The following is a 26,369-nucleotide window of genomic DNA, read 5'->3' on the forward strand; positions in this document are numbered from 1 at the left end:
AGAGACGTGATTGTCCCCTACCTGCTCGGGTTGCTCAAAGGCCTTCCCAAAGTTCAGTGGATTGAAGAAAGTTCCAAACGGAAAGCCAGAGGTATGCGGCAGCCAGGGCGTGTTGCAGCCGAGGCGTGTTGCAGCCGAGGCGTGTTGCTGCAGCCGAGGCGTGTTGCAGCCGAGGCGTGTTGCTGCAGCCGAGGCGTTGCAGCCGAGGCGTGTTGCAGCCGCCGAGGCGTGTCGCAGCCGCCGAGGCGTGTCGCAGCCGCCGAGGCGTGTCGCTGCAGCCGAGGCGTGTCGCAGCCGCCGAGGCGTGTCGCTGCAGCCGAGGCGTGTCGCTGCAGCCGAGGCGTGTCGCTGCAGCCGAGGCGTGTCGCTGCAGCCGAGGCGTGTCGCTGCAGCCGAGGCGTGTTGCAGCTTAAGCCGAGGCGTGTTGCTTCAGCCGAGGCGTTGCTGCAGCCGAGGTGTGTTGCTGCAGCCGAGGCGTGTTGCTGCAGCCGAGGCGTGTTGCTGCAGCCGAGGCGTGTTGCTGCAGCCGAGGCGTTGCAGCCGAGGCGTGTTGCAGCCGCCGAGGCGTGTTGCAGCCGCCGAGGCGTGTTGCTGCCGCCGAGGCGTGTTGCTGCAGCCGAGGCGTTGCAGCCGAGGTGTGTTGCAGCCGCCGAGGTGTGTTGCTGCAGCCGCCGAGGCGTGTTGCTGCCGCCGAGGCGTGTTGCTGCAGCCGAGGCGTTGCAGCCGAGGTGTGTTGCAGCCGCCGAGGCGTGTTGCTGCAGCCGCCGAGGCGTGTTGCTGCAGCCGCCGAGGCGTGTCGCTGCAGCCGAGGCGTGTCGCTGCAGCCGAGGCGTGTCGCTGCAGCCGAGGCGTGTCGCTGCAGCCGAGGCGTGTCGCTGCAGCCGAGGCGTTGCAGCCGAGGCGCGTTGCAGCAGCCGAGGCGCGTTGCAGCAGCCGAGGCGTGTCGCTGCAGCCGAGGCGTGTCGCTGCAGCCGAGGCGTGTCGCAGCCGCCGAGGCGTGTTGCTGCAGCCGAGGCGTTGCAGCCGAGGCGCGTTGCAGCAGCCGAGGCGTTGCAGCCGAGGCGCGTTGCTGCAGCCGAGGCGTTGCAGCCGAGGCGTGTTGCTGCAGCCGAGGCGTGTCGCTGCAGCCGAGGCGTGTTGCTGAACTTGATCCCGTTTATTTGACAGAAAATGGTTGTTGCCCTTTGTCTCTTGCAGAAACGCTTCCAGTTGCAGAAAACTTCAGCTTTTGTCTCGTGACGCTTCTGTCAGATGTCGCCCAGCGTGATGACGACCTGCGGCGACAGGTGTGTGCACGTGAGCTCTGACAGCAGGTGAGAATTCCCTGCAACATCCGTAACTTTTTAACTTTTCAAACGGGCCGTTTCAGATCCTGGAGGCGGTCATGGACATCATGCAGGTCCTGCAGGACATCTGCAAAAACCCAGAGAGTCATGATAAAGGTACGTGTGTGACACACACACACACACACACACACATACACACCGCCTGCTTCCTGTGTGTGTTACTTTCAAGCATTCATGTGAACGTGTCCGTGCAGACTACCTGTGCAGGTACACGGTTCCCACCCTGCTGGGCGTCGCCAGGGCATTTGGTCGCTACAGCAACACGGACGAGTCGCTGCTGACCAAGCTGTTTCCTCGCCCCGCGGCTCCCGCTGCCTCTCCGGCAGACGACGGCGACGCGGCCCGCCGGCGGTCCTTCAGCGACTTTCGCTCCATCCTCCCGAGCTCGCTGCTGACCGTGTGTCAGGGCGACACGCTGAAACGTAAAAGCCCCGGGACGTGTGCGTCCCAGCAGGTACCGGCTCTGTGTTCTACAAGATGGCGAAGCTAAAGCTGCAGAAAAAAACCAGTGTGTTTCCTGTTGCAGGCCAGTCCGGAGCGAATCGCACTCACACCCAGCTCGCCAGGCGATCCCTCTGCTCAGTACTTTGAAGGTAAGAAGCTGAGGGTTGTTGGGAAATATTCTGGCCTTGGAATAATTAGGTCTGGGCGAATAATCTGATTTTAATCTCAGTACGATCTGGGTTTTCAACCATGATAAAAATAAAAGGGTGTGATTATTTTTCTCTCTGCAGTTTCCTCTCCTGCTGTTTTCAGCTGCTAATCGAGCGTCTCTGGCGTTGCAGCGCTGTGCTGTAAACTCCTCCCACAGCCGCTTTGCTTTCATTCAGACACTGTTGCCACCTTGGAGACTTTCTCGCTAAATCTGGAGACGTTTTTTGTTAAAAGCGACAAATCTAGCAGCTTTTACTGGAGTTATTAGAGACTTTTCTGGTGTTTTGGCGACTGACTTGAAGACACATATTGTTCTGCAGTTACTGTAAGGAAGGAGCAGCGGGAGCCTCTCCCGTCCTAAAGCACTCCCAGGCGGCGAGTCTCAGTCGGCTCCGGCTGCAGGTCAATGTAGAATAACTGCAGTAGGTTGTGGAAGTTCACCTAAACATAGTTTATACCATTGTCAGTGACAACTGGCTGCATTATTTTCCTATACATAGTTCGGCCAGTTAAACACTGTAATATCCCTCCGTTACGGGGCGTCACCATAGCAACGCGTTAACCAGCTGGTCCAGATCAGCCGTCTTTTAACAGGTGGATGAGAGAAATGCGCTGCAGCTTGACAGCGGTTGTTTGGTATAAAACGTACATCCAGACCAACGTAAAATAGTTCCTATACTTCAGCAAATGTTGTAGAAAAGAAATCCAAATTTGTTTTAAAATATTTACGTGTGGGACCATGGCGGATTAAACAACTCCGAACCGTGCATTAGACGGTTATAATGCACGGAGATGTTTAATCCTTACTTCTTTTTATCTGTTCAGTTTACATCAGTGTTTGCACTTTGTCGGGACAAAGCTTCAAGTTATTTGTTTGTTTTCTAAAATCTGTGGAATCATAAAGACATTTTTTTAAAAGTCACGGTTTAATGTTAAAAAAAATTCATGTTAAAGATAAAAGGATAATCATGTTAAATAATCAAGATCTTAATATCACTCAAAATAATTGTGATGATAATTTTTGGCATCATCGAGCAGCCCTGCGTGCGTGTGATCTCCAGATCTCTCCTCTCTCCTCAGGCTCCTATCTCCCAGACGGCAGCGCCGTGGATCCAGATTACTACTTCTCCACCATCAGCTCCAGCTTCTCCGTCTCGCCGCTGTTCACAGGCAGCAGCTCCGGGGACTTCCAGGTCCCGCTGGAAATGCTCCGACAGCTGCTCCACATGGTCGGTAGGAACACTCGGGTCTGCTCTCAGACGCTGCGGCGGACTCCGCACTAAAAAGTTCTTCTTTGTTGGTGTGAAACAGGTGGTGCAGTTTGTCTCCGAGTCGTTTCTGAAGTCGCTGGATGGCAGCTTGGCAGAACTCCTGGAGGTACGACGCTTCCTCCGACGTTTGTCTCGGCTTTTCTCGCCGCTTCATCGTCGCTCTTCTGCTTCTCTCTGCAGATGAACCCCGCTCTTCATCTCCACTACAAAACCTTCAGCGACCCGCTGTATGTGGCTTTGTTCAAAATGCTGAGAGACACTCTGTACAATCTGAAGGGTGAGGAACCTCTCCGCCTCTCTTCATCCGACCGCTGAAGGCGCCGGTTCCGTAACGTCTCTGTTTACTGTCCACGCTCCAGACCTGCAGACGGACTTTGTGAAGGAGGTCCATGACTTTGTACTGGAGCAGTTCAGCAGCAGTCAGTCGGAGCTGCAGAGGATCCTCCATGATGTGGAGTACCTGCAGAGCGAACTGAGCCCGCTGAAGCTGCGTTGCCAGGCCAACGCGGCCTGCGTGGACCTGATGGTGTGGGCCGTGACCGAAGAGCAGGGTGAGGATCAGAACCAGGACGGTTTCCATGGATCAGTGAATCTGTCCTGGAAGTTTTGGCTCTGAACTGATTTCCTTTCCGTCAGGAGCTGAGAACCTTTGCACCAAGCTGTCGGAGAAGCTGCAGTCCAAGACGTCCAGTAAAGTCATCATCGCCCACATGCCGCTCCTCATATGCTGCCTGCAGGTGAGTCGGGGGGGAGATGAACCGAGCTGTGTTGCCTTTAGCTGGAAGCGTTTGATGTGTGTGTTTCAGGGTTTGGGTCGGCTGTGCGAGCGCTTCCCCGTCGTTGCCCACTCTGTCACCACGTCGCTCAGAGACTTCCTGGTGGTGCCATCCCCCGTTTTGGTGAAGCTGTACAAATATCACAGCCAGTACACTCCAGGTGAGACCAGCAGTGCAGAACTCCTCAGAAACACTCGAACGGCTTCTTCATACCTGAACAAAATGATTCTTTTTAACAGGAGGCGGCGAGATAAAGATCCACGTGACCAACGAATACTCCCAGTCCACCATCAGCTCCACCTCCAGCAAGAAGAGCCAGCCCTCCATGTACGAACAGCTGCGGGACATCTCCATCGATAACATCTGCAGGTGAGCTGCTTTTCCTTCTGCACTTCCAGGACAGCGATGCCGGTAGAAGCTTCAGGATCAGGTTGGCATACATGGATCAGAGGCTGTTGTGTCCTGACATGTTTGGTTCAGGAGCTCCAAACCAGCAAGAAGATTAAACACCATGATTAATCATAAAGATCCTGCAGCGTTCCTCAGAAGGTTGTGTCTGGACCTGAAGCGTCTCCACCGCCTGCGAAGCGGGACAGAAATGTTTCACCTCCTGCAGGACGACCAGCTGAAAACATTCAGAAGCTTCAATGATGCTGTTGATCAAACCTGATGTGGAAACATTTTAATAATATCCGACTCAGGTTGGACGTTCAGCGTAGGGATGCACCGATACCGATACCAGCATCGGTATCGGCTCAATACCAACTCGTACTTACACTTGGTATTAATAAAGTGTACCGATACCACACTAGTCCAGTCAGCCAGATGTGTGTGATGCTTCGGACGTGTTTTAAAAGAAATAAATGCCTTGAATGTTAAAATGTGACTTTTTTGTTTCACTAAAACAGTGATCCTCTCTGTTAATTCAACAAGAGCTGAACTCAACATACTAAGACGAGGAGAGCCGCCATTCCCCCCAAAAGAAACGTTCCCACGCTACGTATCCTGCTACGTTGCCAGATCAGCAACATTCAGCTTCTTAGCAAGGAATGGTTATCCTAAATATTACACGGAGTAACGGCGTTCTTATGCAACAGTATGTGGTGAAAATACAATAATGCCTCCAGAATGTGGGCGTTTCTTTTTCATTATATATACGGAGCTACCGACGGAGCAGCTCTTTGGTGGAGTTCGCTGCAGCTGAAATCAGCCAGAACTGGCAACTCTGACAGGGTCAGTTAGGGCCGTTAGGACAGCAGAGTTTCTGCAAGCAGCCTGCAGCTCTTGTTTGTGGAGAGAACTGCAGCGTTGAGGATCATTATGACTTGTTTAGATCGCATTTTCAGACAGCCAGAGGCTGCTTCACGAGCCGCAAGTCAAGAGTCAGAGAGCCGCATGCGACGAGGAACACGGCACTAAAAGCCGGATCTTTGTTCCAAAACCGCACATTTATAGTTGTATTTAGGTAAAATGTGACAAATCAGAATAAAACCTGTTGAAATTGTTATTATTATTATTATTATTATATTTATATTGGTGAGGTAACTTCAGAAAGGATGGGTCCTTTATTACAACCTGATGAAGTCTGACACAGTTATAACAGCAGTAATAACCACAATAATGTTCACATAAACAGATTTAGTATCGGCAAATATCGGTATCGGCAGATATTCACATTTCAGGTACTGGTTCTGAACTCCCAAAAAGGGCATCGGTGCGTCCCCAACATGTTTAGCTGCCAACATGTTGGGCTGCATGACGCGCAGCAGTGAAGCAAGCAGTTTTCTGAGCTTTTATCACCTCCAGGATGTGGGCCTGACCTCTCCTCTTCCTCTCAGGTGTCTGAAAGCCGGCCTGACCATGGACAACGTCATCGTGGAGGCTTTCCTCGCCAGTCTGTCCAATCGTCTCTACATCTATCAGGAAAACGACAAGTAAGTTAAAGACAACAAGGAGATCTTCAGCTGTGTTTTGATAAAATGAGCTTAACCTCCAACTCCCCCCCACTTCCCAGGGATGCTCACCTGATCCCGGACCACACCATCAGAGCTTTGGGTCACATCGCCGTGGCCTTACGGGACACGCCCAGAGTGATGGAGCCCATCCTGCAGATTCTGCAGCAGAAGTTCTGTCAGCCGCCGTCGCAGCTCGACGTCCTCATCATCGACCAGCTGGGCTGCATGGTCATCACGGGGAATGTGAGTCCTCACACATCTGAGCTGATCTTCTGCAGGAAGAGGACATCAGTTAAACACTGACAACAACTTTCTATTCCAGATACGGATTCTAACAAAAAAACTTTTTATCACCTTTACTTTTCTCAGCAATACATCTACCAGGAAGTGTGGAATTTGTTCCAGCAGATCAGCGTCAAGGCCAGCTCCATGGTTTACTCCACGAAAGACTACAAGGACCACGGATACAGGTGAGCGCCGCAGGACACGTGCTGCAGGAAACGTGCTCCGGTAAACGTGTTGCGGCAAACGTTTTGCTGGAAACGTGTTGCTGGAAACGTGTGGGGGGAAACGTGTTGGGGGAAACGTGTGGGGGGAAACGTGTGGGGGGAAACGTGTGGGGGGAAACGTGTGGGGGGAAACGTGTTGGGGGAAACGTGTTGGGGGAAACGTGTTGGGGGAAACGTGTTGGGGGAAACGTGTTGGGGGAAACGTGTTGGGGGAAACGTGCTGGGGGAAACGTGTTGGGGGATGCGTGTGGGGGGAAACGTGTGGGGGGAAACGTGTGGGGGGAAACGTGTTGGGGCAAACGTGTTGGGGCAAACGTGTTGGGGCAAACGTGTTGGGGGATGCGTGTTGGGGCAAACGTGTTGGGGCAAACGTGCTGGGGGAAACGTGCTGGGGGATACGTGTTGGGGGAAACTTGCTGGGGGAAACGTGCTGGGGGATACGTGCTGGGGGATACGTGCTGGGGGAAACGTGCTGGGGGATACGTGTTGGGGGATACGTGCTGGGGGAAACTTGCTGGGGGAAACGTGCTGGGGGAAACGTGTTGGGGGAAACGTGCTGGGGGATACGTGCTGGGGGATACGTGCTGGGGGATACGTGCTGGGGGATACGTGCTGGGGGATACGTGCTGGGGGATACGTGCTGGGGGAAAGGTGCTGGGGGATACGTGTTGGGGCAAACGTGTTGGGGCAAACGTGTTGGGGCAAACGTGTTGGGGGAAACGTGCTCCGGTAAACGTGTTGCGGCAAACGTTTTGCTGGAAACGTGTTGCTGGAAACGTGTGGGGGGAAACGTGTTGGGGGAAACGTGTTGGGGATACATGTTGGGGAAACGTGCTGGGGGATACGTGTTGGGGAAACGTGCTGGGGCAAACGTGTTGGGGCAAACGTGTTGGGGCAAACGTGCTGGGGGATACGTGTTGGGGGATACGTGTTGGGGGAAACGTGTTGGGGATACATGTTGGGGGAAACGTGCCGGGGGATACGTGCCGGGGGATACGTGTTGGGGGAAACGTGTTGGGGGACACGTGCTGGGGGCAAACGTGCTGGGGGCAAACGTGCTGGGGGATACATGTTGGGGCAAACGTGTTGGGGCAAACGTGCTGGGGCAAACGTGCTGGGGGATACATGTTGGGGCAAACGTGTTGGGGCAAACGTGCTTGGGGCAAACGTGCTGGGGCAAACGTGCTTGGGGCAAACGTGCTGGGGCAAACGTGCTTGGGGCAAACGTGTTGGGGCAAACGTGCTTGGGGCAAACGTGCTGGGGCAAACGTGCTGGGGCAAACGTGCTGAGGGAAACGTGTTGGGGGAAACGTGTTGGGGGATACGTGTTGGGGGAAACGTGCTGGGGGAAACGTGCTGGGGAATACGTGTTGGGGGATACGTGTTGGGGGCAACGTGTTGGGGGCAACGTGTTGGGGGCAACGTGCTGGGGGAAACGTGCTGGGGGATACGTGTTGGGGCAAAGGTGTTGGGGCAAAGGTGCTGGGGGATACGTGCTGGGGCAAACGTGCTGGGGGATACGTGTTGGGGGATACGTGTTGGGGGAAACGTGCTGGGGGAAACGTGCTGGGGGATACGTGTTGGGGGATACGTGTTGGGGGCAACGTGTTGGGGGCAACGTGTTGGGGGCAACGTGTTGGGGGCAACGTGCTGGGGGAAACGTGCTGGGGGATACGTGTTGGGGCAAAGGTGTTGGGGCAAAGGTGCTGGGGGATACGTGCTGGGGCAAACGTGCTGGGGGATACGTGTTGGGGGATACGTGTTGGGGGAAACGTGTTGGGGATACATGTTGGGGGAAACGTGCCGGGGGATACGTGCCGGGGGATACGTGTTGGGGGAAACGTGTTGGGGGACACGTGCTGGGGGCAAACGTGCTGGGGGCAAACGTGCTGGGGAATACATGTTGGGGAAACATGCTGGGGGATACGTGTTGGGGCAAACGTGTTGGGGCAAACGTGTTGGGGCAAACTTGTTGGGGCAAACGTGCTGGGGGATACGTGCTGGGGGATACGTGCTGGGGGATACGTGCTGGGGCAAACGTGTTGGGGCAAACGTGCTGGGGCAAACGTGCTGGGGCAAACGTGGTTGGGGCAAACGTGTTGGGGCAAACGTGCTTGGGGCAAACGTGCTGGGGCAAACGTGCTGAGGGAAACGTGTTGGGGCAAACGTGCTGGGGGATACGTGCTGGGGGAAACGTGCTGGGGCAAACGTGTTGGGGATACATGTTGGGGGAAAGATGTTGGGGAAACGTGCTGGGGGATACGTGCTGGGGGATACGTGTTGGGGCAAACGTGTTGGGGCAAACGTGCTTGGGGCAAACGTGCTGGGGCAAACGTGCTGAGGGAAACGTGTTGGGGCAAACGTGCTGGGGGATACGTGCTGGGGGAAACGTGCTGGGGCAAACGTGTTGGGGATACATGTTGGGGGAAAGATGTTGGGGAAACGTGCTGGGGGAAACGTGCTGGGGGAAACGTGCTGGGGGATACGTGCTGGGGGATACGTGCTGGGGGATACGTGCTGGGGCAAACGTGCTTGGGGCAAACGTGCTTGGGGCAAACGTGCTGGGGCAAACGTGCTGGGGCAAACGTGCTGAGGGAAACGTGTTGGGGGAAACGTGTTGGGGGATACGTGTTGGGGGAAACTTGCTGGGGGAAACGTGCTGGGGGATACGTGTTGGGGGATACGTGTTGGGGGATACGTGTTGGGGGCAACGTGTTGGGGGCAACGTGCTGGGGGCAACGTGCTGGGGGCAACGTGCTGGGGGATACGTGTTGGGGCAAAGGTGTTGGGGCAAAGGTGCTGGGGGATACGTGCTGGGGCAAACGTGCTGGGGCAAACGTGCTGGGGCAAACGTGCTGGGGGATACGTGCTGGGGGAAACGTGCTGGGGGATACGTGCTGGGGGAAACGTGCTGGGGGAAACGTGCTGGGGGCAAACGTGTTGGGGCAAACGTGCTGGGGCAAACGTGCTGGGGCAAACGTGCTGGGGCAAACGTGCTGGGGCAAACGTGCTGGGGCAAACGTGCTGGGGCAAACGTGCTGGGGGATACGTGCTGGGGGATACGTGCTGGGGGATACGTGCTGGGGGATACGTGCTGGGGCAAACGTGCTGGGGCAAACGTGCTGGGGCAAACGTGCTGGGGGATACGTGCTGGGGCAAACGTGCTGGGGGATACGTGCTGGGGGATACGTGCTGGGGGAAACGTGCTGGGGGAAACGTGCTGGGGGAAACGTGCTGGGGGAAACGTGCTGGGGGAAACGTGTTGGGGCAAACGTGTTGGGGCAAACGTGCTGGGGGATACGTGCTGGGGGATACGTGCTGGGGCAAACGTGCTGGGGCAAACGTGCTGGGGCAAACGTGCTGGGGGATACGTGCTGGGGGAAACGTGCTGGGGGATACGTGCTGGGGGAAACGTGCTGGGGGATACGTGCTGGGGGAAACGTGCTGGGGGAAACGTGCTGGGGGAAACGTGCTGGGGCAAACGTGTTGGGGCAAACGTGCTGGGGCAAACGTGCTGGGGGATACGTGCTGGGGGATACGTGCTGGGGGAAACGTGCTGGGGGATACGTGCTGGGGGATACGTGCTGGGGGAAACGTGCTGGGGGAAACGTGCTGGGGGAAACGTGCTGGGGGAAACGTGCTGGGGGAAACGTGCTGGGGGAAACGTGTTGGGGCAAACGTGTTGGGGCAAACGTGCTGGGGGATACGTGCTGGGGGATACGTGTTGGGGGATACGTGTTGGGGGATACGTGTTGGGGCAAACGTGCTGGGGGATACGTGTTGGGGGATACGTGTTGGGGGATACGTGTTGGGGGCAACGTGTTGGGGGCAACGTGCTGGGGGATACGTGTTGGGGCAAAGGTGCTGGGGCAAAGGTGCTGGGGGATACGTGCTGGGGCAAACGTGCTGGGGGATACGTGCTGGGGGATACGTGCTGGGGGATACGTGCTGGGGGAAACGTGCTGGGGGAAACGTGCTGGGGGAAACGTGCTGGGGGAAACGTGCTGGGGGATACGTGCTGGGGGATACGTGTTGGGGGATACGTGTTGGGGGATACGTGTTGGGGCAAACGTGCTGGGGGATACGTGTTGGGGGATACGTGTTGGGGGAAACATGTTGGGGATACGTGCTGGGGGATACGTGTTGGGGGAAACGTGTTGGGGGAAACGTGTTGGGGATACATGTTGGGGGAAACATGTTGGGGGAAACGTGTTGGGGATACATGTTGGGGGAAACGTGTTGGGGATACATGTTGGGGGAAACGTGTTGGGGAAACGTGCTGGGGGATACGTGTTTGGGCAAACGTGTTTGGGCAAACGTGTTGGGGCAAACGTGCTGGGGGATACGTGTTTGGGCAAACGTGTTTGGGCAAACGTGTTGGGGCAAACGTGCTGGGGCAAACGTGTTGGGGGATACGTGTTGGGGCAAACGTGTTGGGGCAAACGTGTTGGGGCAAACGTGCTGGGGGAAACGTGCTGGGGGAAACGTGCTGGGGGATACGTGTTGGGGCAAACGTGTTGGGGCAAACGTGTTGGGGGAAACGTGCTGGGGGAAACGTGCTGGGGGAAACGTGCTGGGGGATACGTGTTGGGGCAAACGTGTTGGGGCAAACGTGTTGGGGGAAACGTGCTGGGGGAAACGTGCTGGGGGAAACGTGCTGGGGGATACGTGTTGGGGCAAAGGTGTTGGGGCAAAGGTGTTGGGGCAAACGTGTTGGGGGAAACGTGCTGGGGGAAACGTGCTGGGGGAAACGTGCTGGGGGATACGTGTTGGGGGAAACGTGTTGGGGGAAACGTGTTGGGGATACATGTTGGGGGAAACATGTTGGGGGAAACGTGTTGGGGGAAACGTGTTGGGGGAAACGTGTTGGGGGAAACGTGTTGGGGATACGTGCTGGGGGATACGTGTTGCTGATCTGTGTAAAATAACAGAAATAAATCTGTATTCCTCGTTCTGAATCCAGACATGTAAAACTACTTTGAGGCTGTTTGTTCAGACGTTGAAGATGAAGTAAAGATCCCTCTCTGTTTGTGCAGACACTGCTCCCTGGCCGTGATAAACGCTCTGGGTAACATCGCGGCGAACCTCCAGGCTGAGCACATGGTGGACGAGCTGCTGGTCAACCTGCTGGAGCTCTTCGTTCAGCTGGGCTTAGAGGGGAAGAGAGCCAGCGAGAGGGCTTCAGACAAAGGACCGGCACTGAAGGTAGGTCACCTTATGACCAGCATGATGATGATGATGCTTACAAACTCTCCGCTGGACTCCGACCTGGTCTGAGCTGCAGGTTTAGAACTTTATTTTAGATTAATTCATTCCAAAAGGATCCAGCTTCCCTGTAAGCCGTCTGAGTTCTGCATATATATTATGTTAAGGCAAAAGGAAACTGTTGGGAAAGCAGTTTAACTCCTTAATGTTTCACATTTACCATCTGCATGAAGATGGTGAAAGTGGAAAAGTTTAAATTTTCTTCCTGCAAAATAGAAAAAATAAAATATTTAGCTTTTTTCCCCCTATTAAATTATGGAGATTTTCTGACTGTTATGTCTCATTCGGCTCTGAGACCAAAGGACGGATGAATTTTCCGGAGTGGAAGACGGCTGGCGGCCTACCGGCTGCGGTTGCTTCAGTCAACTCCAGACTGTCTCACAAAGTCCTGATCAGAAAGTTTGATCTGCAGCTGCCTGCAGGATGAGATGAAAAGTAGAAGTTCCCAGATGAAAAGTTCCCAGTAGAAACATCTCTCTGGGAAAAGCATGGTTCCCAGTAGAAACATCTCTCTGGGAAAAGCATGGTTCCCAGTAGAAACATCTCTCTGGGAAAAGCATGGTTCCCAGTAGAAACATCTCTCTGGGAAAAGCATGGTTCCCAGTAGAAACATCTCTCTGGGAAAAGCATGGTTCCCAGTAGAAACATCTCTCTGGGAAAAGCATGGTTCCCAGTAGAAACATCTCTCTGGGAAAAGCATGGTTCCCAGTAGAAACAGCATAACTTCTGCAGCTTCTTCTCCATAAAGTGCATGAAGTGACTTTCCTTTGTCTGCAGGCGTCCAGCAGTGCTGGAAACCTCGGCGTCCTGATCCCAGTCATCGCTGTGGTGAGTTGGCTGGTTGTTTCCTGGTCACATGAACTTTTCTACTTCCTATGAACTCAGTTCTTCATCATCATCATCATCACCTGAAACGCGATCCCCCCCTCTCTTCCTGCTGTAGCTGATGAAGAGACTTCCACCGATAAAGGAAGCGAAGCCGCGTCTGCAGAAGTTGTTCAGAGACTTCTGGCTCTACTCGGTGGTCATGGGCTTCGCTGTGGAGGGCTCAGGTAGACGAAGTCTGCTCGTCTTTTCTTTTCACACAAACTTACTGAGATTTAGGCGAAGCAGGAAATCCTGCAGAGTTTCGTTCTGTAGCTGGCTGACCTCCTTTCACCAAACGCCCCCTTACGGCACGCTCTGTGGCGTTGAAACCTTCAGGTCTGTGGCCGGAGGAGTGGTACGAAGGAGTCTGTGAGATCGCCACCAAGTCGCCGCTGCTGACGTTTCCCAGTGGAGAACCATTACGGTCAGAGCTGCAGTACAACTCAGCACTGAAGAACGACACCGTCACGCCGGTATGAGCACACACACACACACACACACACATTCCCGTGCACCATGCAGTGAATGGAGGCCCAAGTCCGGTCCTGGAGCTCCACCTTCCTGCTGCGTTTAGCTGCAGCAGAATCGTCAGCCGCTCTGCAGAAACCAGGTGAGGAGACGTTCGTCTCATTCAGGTGTGTTGGAGACGACGGGATGGTGGAGCTCCCGGACCGGACCGGACCGGACTACCCAGACCAGACCAGGCGGACCAGACTGCTGTAGCGGTCAGAGTACATTCAGGCAGTTCGGGTTTTTTTTTTTATTTAAAACAAAATATGAAAAATTGAAAAAACAGTTTTGTTTTTTTTTTTACATTTTTTGTTTCAAAATCCAAAACGAAAATTCAGATAACGGATCGTCATCCGTTTTCCGATTTTGTGCACAAAACGAAAATGGAAAAAATGGATAACGAGCACTTGGATTGCCTTTTTGATTTTTCGCTTGAGGCAGCGCTGTGACCCGCAAGTTCTCATTGCACGTAGTGGACGGCGGAAGACGAAGACAACGAAAAGAGAGAACGCGCGCGAGACAGAAAAAGAGGTGAAGTGAAGGGAGTTTACCCCAAAGCTAGCTGAAGCTAGCTGCAGGTTCTCGTACTCTCAGCCTGCCAAGGAAGAAAGTTTATTCGCTGCTTCTGCTGGAGTTTTCAGACAGTGAAAACTCCAGCAGAGCAGCAGGGTTACTAAACCGTTGAAGTAATGTTTTACTTCAGGACCAAAATTACCAGACAGAAAGACCCGGAAAATGACTGTTTTTTTGTTTTTGTTTGTTTTGTTTTTTTTGTTTGAGCTGAATGCTCATATTGGTGTTTAGTTGACCTGGTAAAGCAGCTACTTAGGACACGCAGGTGTAAGGTTTAGTTCTCACATCTCCCTGATCCACTTTCTCATCTACTGCTGGACAGTAAAGGACAGTAGAGCTCACACAATGTTAAACATATAAATGTAAAAACTTGTGTTGGGATCACGCTGTATACAGATATGTTGTACTGATTCCATATGAGGATAATATATAAAACATATCCCAACATTTATATAACTGGAATCCAAGTGCTCTTTATCCGTTTTATCCATTTTTGTTTTGTGCACAAAATCGGAAAACGGATGACAGTCCGTAATCTGTTTTTTATCATTTTGGATTTTAAAACAAAAAATTAAAATAAATGACCAGTTTTCCAATTTTTCATGTTTTGTTTTATATGAAAAAACAAACTTTCCTGAATGTACGCCGACCTTTAGCTCGATCTGACTGTCGCTGCTGCGTTTCAGGCGGAGCTGAACGATCTGCGCAGCACCATCATCAACCTGCTGGATCCTCCTCCTGAGGTGGCGGCTCTCATCAACAAGCTGGACTTCGCCATGTCCACGTATCTGCTGTCCGTTTACAGGCTGGAGTACATGAGGTACGCTGACGTGTCCGCAGAGAAACGGAAGCCTTCAGAGAGTTCGCTGCTGAGCTTTCTCCTCGTTTTGTTCCTTGTTGCTCAGGATGCTGCATGCTCTGGACTCGGACCGCTTTCAGGTCATGTTCCGGTACTTTGAGGACAGAGCCATACAGAAAGACAAATCTGGTAAGACGAGATAGAAGAGGACGGAGGCGTCCGTAGAGATTCTGACCTCCTCATGTGTCGTTTGTTCTCGTGTTTCCAGGAATGATGCAGTGTGTGATCGCCGTGAGCGACAAGGTGTTTGAGGTCTTCCTTCAAATGATGGCTGAAAAAGTGAGTGAAGTATTTTCTGTCTGTCGCCGTCCGGTGATCGATTCCCTGATTTACTGATCACCATCAGCGGCTCCGCAGCTTCCAGGTGTGTTTATAGGGAGGGAAGACCTTAAAGAAGTAGCTGTTGCCTCGTTCAGCAGAACCCTCAGACGGTCCGGGTCTCAGGCTCCAAGTTGGATGTTCAAGTCCCGGCAGTCCAGTTAGAGAAGGCTGAACCAGTCTGGCTTGTTGGGAACGCTGCAAACCAGAAAACCGACCAGCGTGGACGTGTTTGGTCAGAACACATCAAGCCAAACATCTCTCACCAGCCGTCGGCATGGCGATGGAGGGAGGATGGTTTGGACACCTGGCCAGCGTTGAGACCTGAAACTGCTCTGGGTGTCAGAGTATTCTGGTCAGATGTGAGACATGACAGGTGGGACATACTGAGGACGGATGGGAGGACTGAACGTCCCAACGAGTTCAGTCTGAGACCAAAAGCTCAGAGGAGCTTTAAAACCCAACTCAGACGCTCCAGACGTCCCAGAAGCCGTCTCATGCAGCTGGACATGATCCAAACGCCGCAGCAGATCCACATCACAATCCAGTCCGAGTCCAGACCTCAGCCTGACGGAGACTGTGTGGTGGTCCAGACCTCAGCCTGACGGAGACTGTGTGGTGGTCCAGACCTCAGCCTGACGGAGACTGTGTGGTGGTCCAGACCTCAGCCTGACGGAGACTGTGTGGTGGTCCAGACCTCAGCCTGACGGAGACTGTGTGGTGGTCCAGACCTCAGCCTGACGGAGACTGTGTGGTGGTCCAGACCTCAGCCTGACGGAGACTGTGTGGTGGTCCAGACCTCAGCCTGACGGAGACTGTGTGGTGGTCCAGACCTCAGCCTGACGGAGACTGTGTGGTGGTCCAGACCTCAGCCTGACGGAGACTGTGTGGTGGTCCAGACCTCAGCCTGACGGAGACGTTCAGACCTTCAGAGACCTGCAGACACCAAAGACCTGGAACAACCATGGAAAGAAGAGAGGTGTTGGAGATGTTAGAGGCTGACAACGTCGTCTAGAAAACCCTTCAGGATTCAGTTTTTCAGTTGCTGCTTCTGTGTTTTGGTTGAACCAGTAACATAAGATGTCCTGAACCAGTGAGCCCCAGACCTGGTCCTCAGGGCCACTACCCTGCAGGTTTTACCCTGCTGCTACAGCAAGCAGCAGGGTAAAACCTGCTCGGTCACGGATGTCTGATGAGCTCTGCATGTCTGCTGTTCATTGGACTCAGTTGTGTTGCAGCAGGGAAACATGGAAAGTCTGCAGGACGTTGGGGCCGGGGGTCCCTGTCCCTCACATGACATGACCTTAAACTGGGAAACTGTTCGGGGTTTTGTGCCACTCAGACGTTTCAGAAACAAAATGATCAGTTCAGTAAATATTTAGAATAAATAAAAAATCTGAATTTTTCTGTTTTCAGGCCAAGACTAAAGCCCATGAAGAAGAGCTGGAGCGCCACGCCCAGTTCCTCCTGGTCAACTTCAACCACATCCACAAGAGGATCCGCAGAGTCGCCGACAAGTATCTGTCCGGCTTGGCTGAAACGTAAGCGCACCGATGCATGAACGCGACACGGAGGCTGTAAGAACGTAGAAACGCAGCTGAGAGCGTCTCTGTACTCAGGTTCCCCCACCTGCTGTGGAGCGGCCGCGTGCTGAGGACCATGCTGGACATCCTGCAGACGCTCTCGCTGTCCCTCAGCGCTGTGAGTCCTGATCCAGCTGACCCGTCACACTTCCCCTCATAGCTCCGTCTGAAGCCGCGTTTTCTGATCTGTTGCAGGACATCCATAAAGACCAGCCTTATTATGACATCCCAGACACACCGTACAGGATCACCGTCCCAGATACGTACGAAGCCAGAGAGGTAACGCTGACGGGAACCTCAGGAAACGCTCCGTTTTAATCCTCTAACGTACAAACCAACGGCTGTTTGTGATTCTTTCAGAGCATAGTGAAGGACTTCGCTGCACGTTGTGGAGAAATCCTGAAAGAAGCCATGAAGTGGGCTCCATCTGTCACCAAATCCCACCTGCAGGTAATGTTTTACCATTAAACCTTCAGTTCCCACCCTCAGAAAGCTTCCATAAATAACACTCTCACATGACATGTTCTGTTGCAGGAGTACCTGAACAAACATCAGAACTGGGTGTCGGGTCTCTCCCAGCACACGGGCCTGGCCATGGCCACGGAGAGCATCCTGCACTTCGCTGGTTATAACAGGCAGAGCACCACGCTGGGGGTGAGTTCCCGCTTTACCAGCTCCAAATCCAGAAACAGAGATGGATGACCAGCGTGAAAACCAGGAACTCCATGCTGTGTCTCATCTGGGTTGCAGACATTTTAATCTGTTGTAGAACTCAGTTTGACTCTCTACCTTCTGTCCGTGTTGTCGCCGTTAGCCCACTCAGCTGACGGAGAGGCCGGCCTGTGTAAAGAAGGACTACTCCAACTTCATGGCCTCCCTCAACCTGCGCAACAGATACGCCGGAGAGGTAAACTGACCCGTTGCATCCTGCACCTTCGGCTTGCTGTTGTCGTTTTCCACATGTTGGTAGTTTGTTGACGCGTATTAGACTGGTGATGTCGTTGTTATGGATCCTGTAGTTAATTATTGTCTGAGAAATTATCTCACTGATAACATTGTGTAAACACGTTTCAGTCTCAATGTTTGATTTATTTCTATATTTTGATATAAACATATAACAGTATAGAATTGAAGTGAAGTAACTAGGAAGCCGTTCCAGCTGTTCTGCCGAATGCAGAATAAATGAATCCATGCAGAAACTACAGGACCGCTACCTTCGTCCATAAGGCACCTGTCACGATAAAACTGCTGCACAAACGCATAAAGCACAACAAAACTATGAGTCCACAGATGTGAGTCTTAGAGGAAGCAAAGATGGCTTTACATCCGGATTTTTCCCATTGTCAGACGTTTAACAAACACTGCTTAGCATTTAATAAACACTGCGTAACATTTAATAAATGCTACATAACGATTATTAGACGCTGCCTAATGTTTAATAAACACTGTGTAACATTTAATAAACACCAAATAATGATTATTAGACGCTGTTTAACGTTTAATAAACACCGAGTAACGATTGATAAACTTTGTGTAATGTTTAATAAACACTGCATAGCATTTAATAGACGCTATTTAACATTTAATAAACACAGAGTAGCGATTAAGAAACGCTGTGTAACATTTAATAATTTATAATAATTTTATAATTTAATGATTAATAGACTCTGCGTAACTATCAATAGATGCCGCGTAACAATTATTAGATGCTGCCTAATGTTTAATAAACACTTAGTAACGATTATTAAACTGGGTAATGTTTAATAAGCACTGCGTAATAATTAATAGATGCTGCAAAACATTTAATAAACGCTGCATAAAATATCATAGACACTGCGTAACGTTTAAGAGACGCTGCGTAACGTTTAATTGACGCTGCGTAACGTTTAATTGATGCTGCGTAACGTTTAAGAGACGCTGCGTAACGTTTAATAAAAGCTGCGTAACGTTTAATTGATGCTGCGTAACGTTTAATAGACGCTGTGTAACGTTTAATAGACGCTGCATAACGTTTAATAGACGCTGCGTAACGTTTAAGAGACGCTGCGTAACGTTTAAGAGACGCTGTGTAACGTTTAAGAGACGCTGCGTAACGTTTAATAGACGCTGCGTAACGTTTAATAAAAGCTGCGTAACGTTTAATAAAAGCTGCGTAACGTTTAATAAAAGCTGCGTAACGTTTAATTGATGCTGCGTAACGTTTAATAGACGCTGCGTAACGTTTAATAGACGCTGCGTAACGTTTATTAGACACTGCGTAACGTTTATTAGACACGCTGCATAACGTTTAAGAGACGCTGCGTAACGTTTAAGAGACGCTGCGTAACGTTTAATAAAAGCTGCGTAACGTTTAATAAAAGCTGCGTAACGTTTAATAAAAGCTGCGTAACGTTTAAGAGACGCTGCGTAACGTTTAAGAGACGCTGCGTAACGTTTAAGAGACGCTGCGTAACGTTTAAGAGACGCTGCGTAACGTTTAATAAAAGCTGCGTAACGTTTAATAAAAGCTGCGTAACGTTAATAGACGCTGCGTAACGTTTAATAGACGCTGCGTAACGTTTAATAGACGCTGCGTAACGTTTAATAGACGCTGCGTAACGTTTAAGAGACGCTGCGTAACGTTTAAGAGACGCTGCGTAACGTTTAATAGACGCTGCGTAACGTTTAATAGACGCTGCGTAATGTTTAATAGATGCTGCGTAACGTTTAAGAGACGCTGCGTAACGTTTAAGAGACGCTGCGTAACGTTTAAGAGACGCTGCGTAACGTTTAAGAGACGCTGCGTAACGTTAAGAGACGCTGCGTAACGTTTAATAGACGCTGCGTAACGTTTAAGAGACGCTGCGTAACGTTTAAGAGACGCTGCGTAACGTTTAAGAGACGCTGCGTAACGTTTAATAAAAGCTGCGTAACGTTTAATAAAAGCTGCGTAATGTTTAATAGACGCTGCGTAACGTTTAATAAAAGCTGCGTAACGTTTAATAAAAGCTGCGTAACGTTTAATAGACGCTGCGTAACTGGAGATGTTTTGCCGTAAATCCAACCTGAGTCGGTTACAGAACACATTTTATTCCACGTTGCATCTCACTATTAATGTTATTGTATGTTTACTTCCAGTTAAACATACTAAACTGCTGTTTTCACATGAAGGCGTATTTCTGACAGTCCAACAGTCATGATTTGATCCGTTTGACAGGAAACTCTTCCTCTACTGCAACACAAACGTAACACACCGATGTGGTTCAGTGTTTAGCTGCCGTCACAGTTCAGACATGATCCCTACTGTTAATTAATTGTGCTTTTTATTGACGTGATTAGTTGTGAAATAAAGTAATTGTGACATCCTTGCGTCACACTGCCAGTTTTGACCATTCAGATCGAACTTGTCAGAAAGAAGAGACCTGAACAAGAGGAAGTTCTGGAGACGGCTGCATCATGACGGGTCATTTCCTTCTTCACTGTTCCTCTTCTCTCTGTCGTCTGCAGGTTGCAGGTATGATTAATTTTGCGCAGGCGGTCCGAGGGCAGTCCGATCTGAGCCGATTGATGATCAAGCAGATGGGAGAAGCTTTGGACTCGGCTCAGCCTGAAGCTTTCACCGAGGCAATGTTCAAACTGGCGGCGTTGCTGATCAGCAGCAAAGGTTGGACTTCTCTCTGCATGTGCAGAACGTGCGCTCCCGTCTGGCTCAGAACGTGTCTGACTGCTTTTGCTCGTGTCCAGACTGCGACCCTCAGCTCTTGCACCACCTCTGCTGGTCTCCTCTCAAGATGTTTACGGAGAACGGGATGGAGACGGCCATCGCCTGCTGGGAGTGGCTGCTGGCGGCGCGTGCAGGCGTGGAAGTACCGGTAGGCTGACGCGTTGTCTCTTTACTGCATTTCGGCTTCTCGTGCGAAGCATCATCGTCCTCTTCTGCTGCTTAGTTCATGCGGGAGATGGCGGGGGCGTGGCAGATGACGGTGGAGCTGAAGATGGGCCTCTTCTCGGACACGCAGGTGGAGGCTGATCCTCTGGCTGCGTCGGAGGAAAGCCAGCCGATCCCGTGCCCTCCAAACGTCACCCCCCACCACATCTGGATCGAGGTCAGATGAAATCCTGCCCGTTTGTGTCTCCGGGGTCACATCCGCCTCTCCACGGTTAACCTTTGTGTTTTTCATGCAGTTTCTGGTCCAGAGGTTCGAGATAGCAAAGTATTCCAGCGCAGATCAGGTGGAGATCTTCTGCAGCTTGATGCAGCGCTCGCTGTCCCTGGACGTCGGTGGAGCTAAGAGCAGCCTCAACCGCCATGTGGCGGCCATTGGACCTCGCTTCAGGTACACAGTTTCGTATCCATGTCAGAAGCCTCGAGCCGCAGAAGGTTTCCACATGATTGGACGTAAGAATCAGCAGGAAGCTGATGGTAAACATCTTGGTAATGATCGGTTTTGGGTCCTGCAGGCTGCTGACTCTGGGTCTGGCCCTGCTCCACTCTGACGTCTGCACCAATGCAACCGTTAGAAACGTGCTGCGAGAGAAGATGTATTCCACCGCCTTCGATTACTTCAGGTACCGACCGGGCGCCGCGTGCACACGCCGCCTGTTTTGTCTGCTCAAAAACCTTTTTTTGTAGCATGAAATTATTTATTAGGTTGAAGGTAAAAAATTGTGCATTTTTATAATTTGTGTGTGTGTAAGTTATACTGTGTGTGTCAAATGTGCATATGAACACACATTTGCAAATGCCTGAAGTCACACACACACATTGATATGAAGTTAATTTTCTCTCCATTGATCAGTCTCGGTGAGATGATGTAAATAAAGTCCTGTAAAGGTTTAGTCACTCAGCAAGGAGGAAAACATGAATAATAATCTTCATTCTGCTCTTGCGGAGTTTCTCGTCCTGAAAACTTGATTTAAAAACAGGACTTTAGCTTCGGATTATAAAACGTGCTCAGATGGACCGTTTCTGCAGCATGATGAGAACATGATCTGTCTTTCCTGTCCTCTCCACCCCAACCAGTCGAGGCAGATGGCTGCCCTCCCTGAGCCGGGTTCTGCCGGAGGTTTTCTTCCTGTTAAAAGGGAGTTTTTTCCTTCCCACTGTCGCCGCGTGCAGCTCAGGATGGAAGATTGGATCAAAGTCACCACTTGATGCAATCAGTTGGTTTCTATTATAGGATATGTATGAACTGGCTTGACATGATGTGGAGGTAAAGTGTCCTGTGGCAACATTGTTGTGAAGTGGCGCTATACAAGCAAAGTTGAATTGAATTGAACACAAAGGATCATTATCAGTTGGGGAATCATTGGCTCCACATGTGAGTGTTTTGCGGAGAATCAACAGTAATGTTTGTGATGAACACAGGTCACCAGAGTTCAGACACGGTCCAGTTCTACTGCAGGTGTTTACATGTTTCCACGCGTACCGAAGTGGTGAAGGTACCACATCTTCGCGCTAAATCCTTTAAATGAATCGCCTGATAATCCGTCTGGTTCTGGTCTTTCTCCAGCGTGTCTCCGAAGTTCCCCACCCAGGGTGACAAGCGTCTCCGCGAGGACATCAGCATCATGATCCGCTTCTACGCCAACATCCTGTCAGACAAGAAGTACCTGGCAGCGTGCCAGCTGGTCCCACCCGGTGAGCTTGGTACTACCCCAGCCCCGAGCACGCTCTCTGCTGGGATATTTGGATCGCTTATCGTGTCCAGCACTACTCCGATATCTATCTTAAGTAAGCCTAAAGCAGTGGAGCTCGGCCTGCGCTGCAGCAGGGGCATGCTACTACGCACGTCAAATTTGACGGCGCTTATCCTCACAGAGCTGCTGCACTCCAAACTTCTTCTAGTCCCTCTTACGTTCATGTTCCACTTTTCCTTTTGCCTCTTATGTTTTTATTATTTTGCTCTTCTTACTACATTCAATCAGCTTTTTCTTTGTAATGCAGCTGTGAGGAAAAGCACAAATTTGTCAGCTGCATGATGACTCATCAGCCCACCCGTCTCCCCTAGCTCCAACCAATCAATTCGGCACCAAAAGAAGCTACAAATTGGGAAATGTTTGATTTCCACCCCTGGCAACCCTCTCCTCTTCATCATGGTGACCCCGAGAAAAGACATGGTTCATTTTCATACACATGGAAACGCTTCAGGTAGTCCTCAAATCGCAGATCCTGGACCAGATGAATCAGAACGAGCATCTGAGCAGGACTCGGTGGTTCGAGGCAGCTTCTACCTCCATTCCCACCGGATCTTCCTGCTTTCCAGTGCATGTCCATCACAGCAGCAGAGGACCACGTGACCCGAGCCATCTCTTCAGATAAACCCTCATCATCATCATCATCATCATCTGTTCACATCTCAGTCCTGTTTTTACTTCAACTGTACAAGTTAAATGTTTGAGAATCTCTTAGAGGAAACCCCATCCTCTTCAGTCCCGCTGACTCTGCTTTGTCGTGGACAGATAATCAGGACCCGTCCTTGAACAGCCTGTCGGTGATGAACGCCGCCGACCTGAGGAGCAACATAGACTCCAGCTCTCGCTCCCAGCAGAGCGGCCAGGGATGGATCAACACGTACCCGCTGTCCAGCGGCATGTCCACCACGTCCAAGAAGTCAGGTAGACCTCGGCGAGTCGAAGGTCTCCACAAAGCTCGACATGATAAATACTCCTCCTCTTCTTCCAGGCACGTCCAAGAAGAGCAACAGAGGAACAGAGCTTCACAAATACTACATGAAACGCAGGACTCTGCTGCTGGCCTTACTGGTCAGTTCCCAGAATAGTGCCGGCCGTGTGCGAGACACTGCGGTCTTCATCATCTTTCTGCTCTCTCTCTCTCTCTCTCTCTCTCTCCCAGGCCAGCGAGATCGAACGGCTGACAACGTGGTACAACCCACTCTCCACTCAGGAACTGGCCATCGCCACCGAGCAGTCGGTGGAGACCAGCATCGCCAACTGGAGGTCCAAGTACATCAGTCTGACAGAGAAGCAGTGGAAGGACAACGTCAACTTGGCCTGGAACATTGCCCCCTACCTGGCCATTCAGCTGCCATCAAGGTCTGTTTGCCACTTTAAACGTCTGCTAAATAAACGGGCTGAATGTATAAAGCTGCGCTGGACTGGTGAGCAGTCCGGGTGCACCTGCCTCTCGCCTGATGACCGCTGGGTGGAAAGGCAGGACCGGTGCATACATCCACCCGTCCATGCATCCGTCCGTCCATCCATCCATCCATCCATCTATCCATCAATCCACCCGTCCATCCATCCACCCGTCCATGCATCCGTCCGTCCATCCATCCATCCATCTATCCATCAATCCACCCGTCCATCCATCCACCCGTCCATGCATCCGTCCGTCCATCCATCCATCCATCTATCCATCAATCCACCCGTCCATCCATCCACCCGTCCATGCATCCGTTCATCCACCAGTACATACACCCGTCCGTCCATCCATCTATCCATCAATCCACCCGTCCATGCATCCGTCCATCCACCCGTCCATGCATCCGTCCGTCCATCCATCTATCCATCCACCCGTCCATTAGTCCATCCATCCTTCATATTTAGCCATTAATAATTTCAACGTTTTCACCTTGGTTTCTGCTGCTGAGCTGCCATTTAAAGCTTCTTCTTGTGTTTCATTCTGAGATGTTTTAAACCAGAAAGAGCAGCTGGACGTGTCAGCAGTCCGTTGCAGGGGCAACATGGAGACAACAGCCGTCACCAGTTAACCTCTGTCCCACAGCTTCCGCTCCACCAGTCACAAAGTCTCCTCCTGACTCGCTGGTGTTTCTCATCTTGGTTTCCAGGTTTAAGAATGAAGCCATTGTAGCAGAAGTGACCAGACTGGTGAGACTGGACCCCGGAGCGGTCAGTGACGTCCCTGATGCCGTCAAGGTGGGATCAGTCAGTCCAGTAACGCTCAACGTTTTCTGTTTGGGACAAAATGTTGATCTTTATCCGCTGTGTGCCCAGTTCCTCGTCACGTGGCACACCATCGATGCCGACTCTCCAGAGCTGAGCCACATCCTGTGTTGGGCTCCGGCTGACCCGCCCACCGGGCTGTCCTACTTCAGCAGCATGTACCCCCCTCATCCTCTCACCGCGCAGTACGGCGTTAAAGTGCTGCGGTCCTTCCCTCCGGTATGCCTCCTGCTAGCAGCTCAGAGGGGCTCTGAGCTTTAACGTAGCATTAAAACATCTGTTTTTCTCCCCAGGATGCCATCTTGTTCTACATTCCTCAGATTGTTCAGGCGCTTCGTTATGATAAGGTAAAGCCGCACACCTCGGCCTCCTCCACTGTCTTCATAATATCCCCCGCAGCATTTAAACCCTGACAATGTCATCCTGCTCAGATGGGTTATGTGAGGGAGTATATCCTGTGGGCCGCGCAGAAGTCTCAGCTTCTCGCCCATCAGTTCATCTGGAACATGAAAACCAACATCTTCGTGGACGAGGAGGGACACCAGAAAGACCGTGAGTGTCTCCACGTCACACTCTGCTCCATGTAGGATCAAACGGGATGTTTTCAGGAGACTGATTCCTTTATTCATGTGCTTTGACCACCAGAGGCTGGACGTTACTGCTGATTCTCACCGTATCGCGATTTCAAATCACATTAACCCTGAAAAATCCTTTCCACGTGTGTTAACGTCCACGGAGGTCCATGCGTTCCTACAAGAAGCTCCAGCAGGTGGAACCTGCCACCGAAACGCCAGCTTTAGTGTGGGGTTGCAGAGAGAGTGAGCACGCTGTGTTTCAGGAAGTTAAATAAGCAAATTAACCAACAGGGAACTGTGCTGACTTGATGTTGGAGAACTTACTGGACCACATCCAGCGATAATTCTCTCTAAGTGGAAATGAATTCAACCTTTCTGCTTTCCTTCTCAGCACTGCTTGGATGTAACGTACAAACTGCGCCCAAAGCAGACCAACGTAAACATGATCCGTTTTAATCAATACAAACAATGGCTCATCTCTTAATCAGTGTCAGCTGACTTTGCTGCAGTTCAACATGTTAAACTAACCTGTAACATCAGTAACTCTCTGGATAAACTTTAGGGTTTTTTGCATATAAAGGTTCATTTATAACATCAGATTAAGGATAAATTTTTGTTTTTAGTATGTAAAGGTTCATTGAATATAGGTTCTGAAGTTTTTTTCTTCAAACACCTTTAAATAGAATCTGCAGAGAATAGAGGAGAGAACCTGATTTGAAAGAAGAAAAATCCTTTTTTCACACAGTAAAAAGCTGAATGATGTTCATAAAAACAACGTATATGTAAAATTATACGATAAAATCAGACACGTGAACAGATGGTATTTAAAATAATATAAACAAATGTAATTGGTAAAAAAATGGATAAAACAAGAACTGTTAATCCAATCCAATGTAGCTCGTTGCTGACCGGAGAGACATGGAGCCGTTTCATCTCTTCTACAGTCTCATCGCTTCATGTCGACCCGCGGGACACTGGAGCAGATCGGCTCCTGAGATGAGTTCATCGACAGCAGCAAAGCTCTGTGCCACGGATAAAGAAACATAACGTGTTTTACTCTCTGCAGCTGACATCGGAGAACTGCTGGAGCAGATGGTGGAGGAGATCACCGGGTCGCTGTCGGGTCCAGCCAAAGACTTCTACCAGAGAGAGTTTGACTTCTTCAACAAGATCACCAACGTGTCGGCCATCATCAAGTGAGAGCGTTAGCTTGTTAGCATCTCTGCCGCAGCCAGGAAAGGCAGAAAGTTGACTCCGTCTTTATCTTTCAGGCCGGTTCCGAAGGGCGAGGAGCGAAAACGAGCCTGCCTTAAAGCTCTGTCCGACATCAAGGTTCAGCCAGGTAACGGATCAGTGACCGAAGTGCAAACCCTAAAACATGGAGAAAAAGTTAACCTGATGCC

The 26,369-nt window shown here is 51.2% G+C and overlaps 1 protein-coding gene across 4 annotated transcripts in view; it reads left to right on the forward strand.

The window, feature by feature from the left end:
- pi4kaa (phosphatidylinositol 4-kinase, catalytic, alpha a) overlaps positions 1 to 26,369 on the forward strand; it is a 38,826-nt gene that overhangs the window by 2,736 nt on the left and 9,721 nt on the right. For 2 of the 4 annotated variants that reach the window (XM_079256731.1, XM_079256732.1), the window contains exons 3-45: positions 1 to 91; positions 1,198 to 1,286; positions 1,370 to 1,442; positions 1,541 to 1,800; positions 1,873 to 1,939; positions 3,081 to 3,229; positions 3,312 to 3,377; positions 3,452 to 3,548; positions 3,631 to 3,822; positions 3,908 to 4,008; positions 4,078 to 4,207; positions 4,287 to 4,416; positions 5,886 to 5,981; positions 6,062 to 6,245; positions 6,372 to 6,472; positions 11,548 to 11,716; positions 12,554 to 12,604; positions 12,720 to 12,828; positions 12,980 to 13,116; positions 14,413 to 14,546; positions 14,632 to 14,714; positions 14,794 to 14,864; positions 16,320 to 16,444; positions 16,523 to 16,604; positions 16,682 to 16,765; positions 16,847 to 16,936; positions 17,021 to 17,140; positions 17,301 to 17,393; positions 19,973 to 20,129; positions 20,210 to 20,337; positions 20,413 to 20,571; positions 20,651 to 20,802; positions 20,927 to 21,034; positions 21,979 to 22,106; positions 22,928 to 23,083; positions 23,151 to 23,230; positions 23,322 to 23,521; positions 24,277 to 24,364; positions 24,443 to 24,610; positions 24,685 to 24,738; positions 24,823 to 24,943; positions 26,033 to 26,162; positions 26,238 to 26,308. The exon at positions 1 to 91 is cut by the window's left edge and continues 3 nt beyond it. In XM_079256731.1, coding sequence (XP_079112857.1) covers positions 1 to 91; positions 1,198 to 1,286; positions 1,370 to 1,442; positions 1,541 to 1,800; positions 1,873 to 1,939; positions 3,081 to 3,229; positions 3,312 to 3,377; positions 3,452 to 3,548; positions 3,631 to 3,822; positions 3,908 to 4,008; positions 4,078 to 4,207; positions 4,287 to 4,416; positions 5,886 to 5,981; positions 6,062 to 6,245; positions 6,372 to 6,472; positions 11,548 to 11,716; positions 12,554 to 12,604; positions 12,720 to 12,828; positions 12,980 to 13,116; positions 14,413 to 14,546; positions 14,632 to 14,714; positions 14,794 to 14,864; positions 16,320 to 16,444; positions 16,523 to 16,604; positions 16,682 to 16,765; positions 16,847 to 16,936; positions 17,021 to 17,140; positions 17,301 to 17,393; positions 19,973 to 20,129; positions 20,210 to 20,337; positions 20,413 to 20,571; positions 20,651 to 20,802; positions 20,927 to 21,034; positions 21,979 to 22,106; positions 22,928 to 23,083; positions 23,151 to 23,230; positions 23,322 to 23,521; positions 24,277 to 24,364; positions 24,443 to 24,610; positions 24,685 to 24,738; positions 24,823 to 24,943; positions 26,033 to 26,162; positions 26,238 to 26,308 — 5,074 coding nt within the window. The other 2 variants (XM_079256730.1, XM_079256733.1) reach the window with 2 other exon arrangements.

The sequence above is a fragment of the Telmatherina bonti genome, assembly GCF_933228915.1.
Source record: "Telmatherina bonti genome assembly, chromosome: 17".
In the NCBI taxonomy this organism is placed as follows: domain Eukaryota; kingdom Metazoa; phylum Chordata; class Actinopteri; order Atheriniformes; family Telmatherinidae; genus Telmatherina; species Telmatherina bonti.